This window comes from Osmerus mordax, chromosome 7 (genome assembly GCF_038355195.1).
Source record: "Osmerus mordax isolate fOsmMor3 chromosome 7, fOsmMor3.pri, whole genome shotgun sequence".
Taxonomy (NCBI): domain Eukaryota; kingdom Metazoa; phylum Chordata; class Actinopteri; order Osmeriformes; family Osmeridae; genus Osmerus; species Osmerus mordax.
This window is the reverse complement of record NC_090056.1, coordinates 11,220,329-11,229,863: the sequence shown is the minus strand read 5'-3', so window position 1 is coordinate 11,229,863 and position 9,535 is coordinate 11,220,329. Positions and strand designations below refer to the sequence as shown.

Here is a 9,535-nt window from a genome sequence, read left to right as displayed (position 1 = left end):
ACACGCAAGAAGGACATTTACATCCTCAGGGCTGAGGTTTGAAAAAAACATTGCTTTTATTGCTGTAGCTTGCTAATCTGCCAGCCCAGTCTTCTAAATCTACCCTCTCACACACTTCACCACTGAACTGGAGAAATTTAATGTAGTGGTTTTGCTTATGTAATTTACAATAAAACATATACAAATATATGTATCTATTTAACTTAATGTAAGACTATAAGGCACTGCTAGTAAGAACAAGAGTGCATGACAGTGTTTGGCTGTGCGTAAAAAAATGCCAGAAGCAACAAGGAATGGCTGCCAATCAGACAGCTAATAACTGTTGACAGTTTGCATACCAAGACTACTGTAAACAAATACACGGACCTACTCCTTGCGTAAGGTTCTAACCCCTCAAATTGTAATTGTATCAGACAACTAAACACACACACACACACATACACACAGACACACATGTACACACTGACAAACAGATGCCACCCCCTTCAGAAAATCACTTAAGACGTTTCAGACATTAAAAATGAAATTAATTAAGGGGAGAGTGATGTTTAAAACCCGCAGCTGAGATTGAGATCTGCACTCAGGACCCCACTGAGGTGCCCTTAATCTGCCCGATTGTTTAAGAAAATGACTAATTACACTTTGGATGGGCCATTCAATGCAGAGGAAATTGGCATGCGCTGGAGGACCATTATAAGCTTAATGTACCTGCTATAAGTTTTATTATATCTGTGTAGAGTGCTTCAATGCTGTTTGGGGGACTTAATTAAAGTGTCATGTTGGAGTGAGGGGCTTGCTGGCACTGAGGAAAAAGCCTTTGTGTAATGCCTTTTTATCAGCAGAGGGCTCTAATCCTCTTTTAATGTCCTAGCAGATAGGAAAGGAGCTGCTCAATCACTGACCACAATAGAGGAGAGACAAGAAAGGTGTGTCTCTCCCCTCCTCTCCCTTCTCTCCCTCCATCCCCCTCTCTGTCGAGCACAGGTTCACTTTTCCCTTTTTCTTCTGTATCTGTGGTCACACACCGACCCTGTCCTCTCTCTGCACTGAGAGGACTTCAGACGTGACTACCCCCTGCTGGAGACCCAGGGTAGGCTCCTCAGTATGGCCGTGGATGGACTGGAGGCAAAGACAATCAAATAAGAAACCAAATCACATCACTCTCATCAAACCACATCACTCTACCCCTCTGTGCAGGGGCGTAGCCAGGACATTATTTCTGGGGGGCCAGCTTTGCCAGTCTTTTATTTGGGGTGGCACTTGATTGTCAAAAACGACTATTTTAAAACTCACACACTGCATCACTCAGAGAAGCAGTTTTCTAACGGTATCCAGTGGTTAGCTGCTAGTCTCCATTGAAGCGCTGTCAGAATGCAGGTACGTTGGTTTGCGTCTTGCGCTGTTGATGGGGGCGTGGACCAACATGTTGCGAATATGGGGCTTGTAGCGTAAGTGACAAATGACAATATAAGACAACTTTATTTTTTTTAAAGAATGCATTTTTCAGCTTTATACCGTTTCTGTTCAGGAGGGTTAAAAACAAAACAAAAAAACAAGCGCCCCTGCCTCTGTGGGTTTTTGCTAGCCTTAGTGACACTGTGGAGGCAGGGGGGGTGTCATCCCTCAGATCTCCTGCTCCCCCTCCTTGCCACTGCTGGAATACGGCAACCTGCCTGCCGGGAAAACCCCCTCCTTCTCTGCAGGGGAGAAGAGATTATGCCCTCCATCCCTCCATCCCTCCCTCCATCCGTCCACCCTCTATCAGGCCTGGACCATAATAACTGCTGCATTTGGAATGTGTTGTGTAGAAGGGAGAGGGGTATGTTTGTATACTGAATTAGTTGGATTTGGATTAAACACATACACATGTTGAGGAAATGTATTTCCGAGTGTATGGTCACAGCTAGCGGGTGTGGGTGAGACATTGTAGAGTAGGGGGCTTTGGTTGCTGGATGATATGAGAAGCCAGGTCACAAGGCTGGAGGTGGGGGATACAGACATGCAAGAGGATGAAAGAAGATGAGAGAATATGTGAATACAGAAAGATGAGGTGAGAATGGAATGAAATGAAATGAGTTTAGAGGTAGAGAGATTGTTGTGCCGGAGAGAGACAGAAACAGGGAGGGAGAAAGACACAGAGAGAGAGAGAGAGAGAGAGAGAGAGAGAGAGAGAGAGAGAGAGAGAGAGAGAGAGAGAGAGAGAGAGAGAGAGAGAGAGAGAGAGAGAGAGAGAGAGAGAGAGAGAGAGAGAGGAGAGAGAGAGAGAGAGAGAGAGAGAGAGAGAGAGAGAGAGAGAGAGAGAGAGAGAGAGAGAGAGAGAGAGAGAGAGAGAGAGAGAGAGAGAGAGAGAGAGAGATCAAAGACCGGGGATGCTGGGGCAGGTAGTGTCGATCAGACAGGGATTGTGGGTAAATCCTGAAGATGATTTCTTGTTCTGCTTCTTCCCGGGTGATGTCTTCACCTGCTCCTCCATCATCTTCAGTACATTTATGATCTTTCACACAAACACATACACAATTAGCTCGTTCTCAAGTGCACACACATACACAAACACAGACACAATCACACAGTCATACACTTATAGTTTTAAACAGAGGAGGTAATTGGCTCCAATACCTTGTTCATAGGAGTGGAAATGAGCTGAAATTGACTGTGGCTACAGGCTGTGTAGAAGCAGTCACTGGAGAAGAATCTACACGTGTAAATGTCAATGGTGTTTGTGGGTGTGTGTGGGTGGGGGGGAGGGTCACAGGTATATACTTTTAAGATCGCAGTGTTCATTGCCTAAATATATGTAGCTGAACCCAATATTGAAACTGTATGTATGCACTATTTCTCTCTAACGCTTAGTCTCATCTTTTCTGTATGTGTGTCTCTAGATACTCTAAGCTTGCTGACCCTGCAGACTGGCTGTCCATCAACAGAACAAATGGTCAGATAGTGACCACCACGGTTCTGGACCGGGAATCCATCTACGTTAAAAACAACATCTATGAGGCCACCTTCCTCGCTTCAGACAACGGTGAGAGGTTATGGATTTGTACATGCATGTATAGGCCTATGCAAGAGGGAGGGAGTGTGTGTGTGTGTGTGTGTATGCTGAGTTAAAGCTGAAAATCTTGGGCCCATAATGGTCAAGCTCTCCTCTCTTCTCATCTCTCACTCTTCATTCTTTACTCTGTCCATCACATTTATGGTGGCATATACTGTTTGTTCTGCCACACAGTTAAAACTCAGGCTTAACCGAGCACAAACTCAATCACAGCAAACAAACAAGTTCCTTTTTTTTCATGCAGAAGCAGAGAGCTTTTCCCCCCAAAGTGCCTTATCAGCGTCGTGCAGCGCATTGGTGTGTTTACCTAAAGTTGGACTGCTTTGAAGCATGAGTGACATTGTGTGTGTGTGTGCGTGTGTGTGTGTGTGTGTGTGTGTGTGTGGGTGTAATGAGTGTGTTAGTGTGTGTGTCAGCCGGGCATGCTGTGATTGACAATGTCACAGACCATGATGTGTAACTTACTGTGTTGTTTCTGCAGCAGGGTGGAAGGAGGTGGGATTAGACAGCAAACCCATTAGGGCTGACACACTCATCAGCCAGCCTTCTCATGCATCAGCTTTCTCTTTCTCTCCTTTTTCTCTCCTTTCAGTCCCCCTCTTTCCTGTCCTACTTACTCTCTTTCTTTAAAGAAGTTTCTGAACTTTGGGACAGAGCTCAGATTCTGTGAGGTTTGTGTGTGGTGTCTTCTGTGGATGTGTCTTAGGAGAGCTGTGTCTGGGATGTGTCCGGGGAGCAGGGGAGGAGAGTGTGTGATGCAGAGAACACAGAAAACAGGGCTTTTCAATAATAAGATGTGTCTCAGACTGATAAATCTGTCAGTGGGTTGAGATCGTTTCACAGTTTTTCAAAATCTTTTTGTCTGCTAAATGATGATTATTTCACTACAAATCTTCCATAAACAATTGCTTTGTCCAATGTAAAAAAATATATATATATAACAATTTAAAAAAAAGAATTCTCAAAATAGTTTGGAATGCCAGATAGAATGATTTTAGACAAATATTTGATATTTTTCTACATTATGCAAAATGCGCTGGTTGCTGAGGCAAAATGATGGGACACGCAAAAAATGATTGTTAGTTAGAGAGGGTGTCATGTGTCTATTTGTGCATTGTGCATGCATCTATGTCTACAATATGAGCAGGGATACCATATCATTTACTCCTCATATGTGTTTACATATACAATATGTGTTTATTTGTGAGTGTAAGTGTGTACGTGGATATGCAAGTGTGTGTGTGTGTGTGTGTGTTTTACAGAGTGCAGACAGCGTGTGTGGGGGAAGTGTCTGCAGTCATAATGTGAGAGGGATTATAGTAAGAAGCAGTGGGGGTGTGAGGAAAGGCCAGAAAGGAAGAGGGAGGACAGTATTGAGACAAGAGAGAGAACTACCATATCATTACAGCTGCCAAGCGGCTGACTTAGACCTACACACACTGCAAACCCACCTTTTACTTGTTTGTTTTTCCTTTCAAGCACACAAGGCAAGCTTGCAAGAAGACCTTCACGCTTGAAATCTTTTAGCCAACATCAAGAAAATACTCTTAATACAAATCCTTTTGAGGAATTTACACAAACATAATTATTTATTTAGCTGGTTAAAACCCTCATAATTCTTCTATCAGCTGCAGCAAGCTGCTTCTGCATGTCCACCATACATGGCTGGGATTAACTAAACCAGTAGGCAGGGGAAGCTTTCGCGTGTGTGTGCGCATGCATGTTCCTCATGAGGGCAGTCATATATTGTTTGTGTATGTGTCTTACCACTTTAGTCTATCTGAAGTGCAGGCTCACCTGCTCAGGGCAGGAGGAGGAGGGCTGAGGAGGGGAGGATGAGGGGGGCTGAGAAGGGGAGGATGAGGGAGAGGATGAGGAGAAGGAGGGTAGAAGGAGTGTGAATATAACTGGCCATGTGAACCTGACTGGGGATGTCCAGACTGGGTACTACTGGACAAATCAATTTCAGAAAAACAAAACTTAGAATACTTATACCATAGCTATGTTACGAGACTGCTGTGTTGAACAAGCATAAGTATGTGATACACATTTTTGGGGGGATTTACTTCAGCTTCATCTCTTAGAGATAACATGTCATCCTGAAAATTTGACAAGCTTAGACCATTGTTAGCCACCCCACCCTTTTCCTCCTTCATCCCTCTCTTTCTCTCCTTCCTTCTACGCCTCCCCATATCCTCCCCATGTTGTCAGATGTCTTGCTCTGTTGCCATGTTTAATTGGCAGATCTGTCAGCTTTGCATAAATCTGTGTAAACGGCAGAGTCTTTATCTCAGCTTTCCCATACGTTCTGGGACACTTCCCCACTAACCATTGGCTTAGCCAGTGGGGCGTGGCAGGTAAATGACTCCTAATTGGAGGCAGCCAAGGGTCGCCAGCCCCTGACACACGCTCAATAAACAGCCCAGAATCCATTGAGCTCTGGCTGACAACCACTCTTTCCTGTTATCTCTCTGCCTTTTGTTTGCTCTTCTTCTCCATGGGATCTCTCTCTCTCTCTCTCTCTCTCTCTCTCTCTCTCTCTCTCTCTCTCTCTGTCTGTCTGTCTGTCTGTCTGTCTGTCTGTCTGTCTGTCTGTCTGTCTGTCTGTCTCTCTCTCTCTCTCTCTCTCACTCTCTCTCTCTCTCTCTCACTCTCTCTCTCTCTCTCTCTCTCTCTCTCTCTCTCTTTCTCTCGGCTGTCATCTCCAGTCTCCATTGGATCTGCTCTCTGATTGCTGAGGGCCTGTACACCATCATTCTCATGGAGCTGTTCTGTCCAATCAGTACAAATAACCCTTTAAGACTGTGTGTGTCTCTGCGAACGCGTGTCTAAAGTGTGTGCACGTACAGTACATACGCCTGGAGGTCTGTGTGTGCGAGTGTCTCTGACTGTTTACGTAAACTGCACAGAGACTCCTCATCAGTACAAAATATCCATGTAGGAGTCAGAGGACCCCACAGCGCATACAGGAAACACACTTCAGAAAACGTGGCCAGCTTGTTTTCGAGTGTTATATTTATCGTTACGGCCCCTCTGTGTTCTGCGGGCATTGTGAGAGGAGCACTGGAGGGGTGGGTGGTGATGGGTTGTGATGGGTGGTGATGGGTTGTTTTGGCTGTGAGGATGAAGAATGAGTTGTGAAGAGGCTCCCTGGCAGTGCTATCTCTCTCATCAACCTCCACATCTCTGGACCTTCACTGCTGCCGCCTCGGTGTTTTCTATCACGCTCCTCCACTCCAATCTCTTTTCTTTTCTTCCCTTCTTTTCTGTCTTCTTCCCTCTCTCCCCTCTCTCTCTCTCTCACTTTGTCCTGTTACGAGAGGTAGTGCAAAGAATGTGGCGACTTCTGGGTCTCTGCCCCTTCTCTGGTTGACCTCTCTACATCTCTACCACCCCCCCCCCCTCCCCTCAGGCTCGCCCCCGGCCAGCGGGACAGGCACTCTCCAGATCTACCTGATCGACGTCAACGACAACGCGCCCTCGCTGGTGCCCCGCGAGGCTCTGCTCTGTGAGCGCGTCAGCAGGAACTCCAACGGCGTCAACATCACGGCGGAAGACGCCGACCTGGACCCCAACGTGGGGCCCTTCATCTTTGAGCTGCCCACCTTCCCGCCCAGCGTCCGGCGCAACTGGACCGTGGCCCGGCTCAGCGGTGAGGGCCCATGCCTGGGGGGGATATCTCGCGGGTGGAGGGGTGACCGGGGGGGGGGGGGGGGGGGGGTTGCTGTACTGGAGGGAGTCAGTCAAGAAATGGAGCTTGGCAAAGTAATATGAAATATTGCTTATATTGTTTCTGATAAAACTTCCATGCCTTTACTGACACGGTCTTCTCTCTCTCCCTCTTTCTCTCCCCCTCTCTCTCTCTCATAGGGGACTACGGTCGTCTGAGTTTACGCTATCAGGTGTACCTGGAGCCGGGGGTGTACGAGGTCCCTGTGATCGTGTCTGACTCGGGGAACCCCCCCCTCTCCAACAGGTCTGTCATCAAGGTGAAGGTGTGTCCCTGTGACAGCAACGGAGACTGCACCACACTGGGAGCTGTGAATGTGGCCGGACTGGGCACTGGTGCCATCATCTCCATACTCATCTGTATCATTATACTGCTCAGTGAGTACACACACACGCACATACACTCCGACATAAATGGCATGCACATACACACGCAAACACACGGCACACATGCATACTGTACACCAATCCACACATATGTCACACACTCACACAAAGTCTGAAGGAGGCTGTGTTGTCTCAGGCAGTCACTCTACAACCAAAACTCCAGCTCTGATCTGACACTGGTATCTGATTCGCTCAGAGCTATCCCTCCATAATTAAAACCCAATCGTGTTTCCTTGTTGGAGGAGAGTGCCGATGTCTTCCTCGTTCTGCTCCGCTGTCCGCCAGCCGTCACTGCCCCCTCACTGCTGAAGCACTGATCCGATGCCTCTCTAGGAACATACTTTATTTAAACACCTCAGCTGATGAAGAACTCCATCTCCCTCACACCGTGCAGTCATAAAACATGTATCAACACAATAACGTTCCGGCTGTTTTATAGATGAGGCGCTTCAGCATATTGTTCTCTCACGTACAATCCAGAATGTCACCTCATGGCATTCAGATTTGTTCGAGTAGCCTAGCTATGCATGATGACATGTTGATCTACTGAATAGTGTATGTGTCTGGCCCTAAATGAAACAGGCATCAAATTTTATGTTTCTAAAGTGTTTGGGTGTGTGTGTGTGTGTGTGTATGTGTGTTGTAGTCATTGTGCTGCTGTTTGTGATGTGGATGAAGAGGAGAGAGAAAGAGAGACAGACCAAGCAGCTCCTGATCGACCCTGAGGATGACGTCAGAGACAACATCCTGAAGTACGACGAGGAGGGTGGAGGAGAGGAGGACCAGGTACACACACACACACACACACATGCAGAAACACATTTAGAAAATTCTGTAAATTTTTGGTGCAACCATCCATTTCAATATTGTATACTGTATTGTACCACATGATGAAGCTTACATGTGCTTATGTGTGTGTGTGTGTGTGTGTGAGTAGGACTATGACCTGAGCCAGCTGCAGCAGCCTGACTCTCTGGACCACATGATCAGTAAGCCCCCGGGGGTGCGGAGGGTGGACGAGCGGCCCATCATCCCAGAGTCCCAGTACCCCATCCGGCCTGTCCTACCCCACCCTGGAGACATAGGGGACTTCATCAACGAGGTGTGTGTGTGTGCATCTATCTGTGTGACTGGGACTTTGTCTTCCTTCACAGTGTGCTTGCATGTGCGTGTTTGAGACAGCACACATCTTCTCAAGACCTGTCTAGCTATCGTCATAGATAATGAGTATACTTTCGATTTGCTTCACCTAGAAGGAATGTCATATCGCGGTCAGTACATCTGGAAGGTTAATATCACAATTAGCTGTGTTTTTCATTTTACCATTCATTATTCCAGTGTTGTTTATTCAAGCTTGAATGTACGATGCATCTCAGTCAGGATGTTTTTACCAGACATCTGTTTTCACAGATACATTTACTACATAGTGACTTCATATACAATCCCATACACACTCAAACACACACTCACGTACACAAACACCCTCATGTCCACACACACACTCGCGTACACAAACACAACCATAACCATAATCTTGGCACGCTCAGGCGGGAAGGCTTTGATTGACAGGCTCATGACAACACGTTCACACTTCAGAGGTGTTGGCAGCTGTTCAGCTTCGATCCATCTAGTCTCAACACACACACACACATTGGCACACACCCTCAAACTTGTGCGCGCATGCACACACTCACCCACACTTACAAACATACAGTCACATCTGATCTCGCTCCAGCAGTCTGGCAAACACAAACACATGGTGTCTCAGCTGCCAGGGGTGTCCTCAGAGAGCCAGGAGCGCTGGCTGTCAGGAGCACACAGGCCACCACGAGGAGGCAGAGTGGAACTGTTCCACACCACACACCGCTGCAGTACACTACCTCAGCCATACAGCCCGCTGATGAATTCCGTTCAAACACTGCTGATGGAATTACTCATCTTTTATGAAGGGCCGCTCTAACGCGCTGCTCAGAATTTTGCAAATGTGGATGACCTGACCGAAAGTAGTCGTAGCAGATATGTTTGTTTTTGTTCTGGTCCATTCCATCGCATTAGCCCTCCACCTAGCTCCATCCCACCTGTGGTACGAGCCAGTACTAGCCTTACCCTGCTGGCCTGTGTGTGTTAACCACTCCCCTCCTCTCTTCTGGTTGGCTGCAGGGTCTGCGGGCCGCTGACAACGACCCCACAGCCCCGCCCTACGACTCCCTGCTGGTGTTCGACTACGAGGGCAGCGGCTCCACGGCCGGCTCCGTCAGCTCCCTCAACTCCTCCAGCTCGGGAGACCAGGACTACGACTACCTCAACGACTGGGGGCCGCGCTTCAAGAAGCTGGCCGACATGTATGGAGGCGGGGATGAGGATTAA

General features: G+C 47.4%; 1 protein-coding gene across 1 annotated transcript in view; it reads left to right on the top strand.

The window, feature by feature from the left end:
* Nucleotides 1-9,535, top strand: part of LOC136945279 (cadherin-4-like) — a 165,180-nt gene extending 155,645 nt beyond the window's left edge. The window contains 6 exon segments of the mRNA XM_067239024.1: nucleotides 2,880-3,022; nucleotides 6,465-6,704; nucleotides 6,923-7,159; nucleotides 7,815-7,954; nucleotides 8,106-8,270; nucleotides 9,329-9,535. Coding sequence (XP_067095125.1) covers nucleotides 2,880-3,022; nucleotides 6,465-6,704; nucleotides 6,923-7,159; nucleotides 7,815-7,954; nucleotides 8,106-8,270; nucleotides 9,329-9,535 — 1,132 coding nt within the window.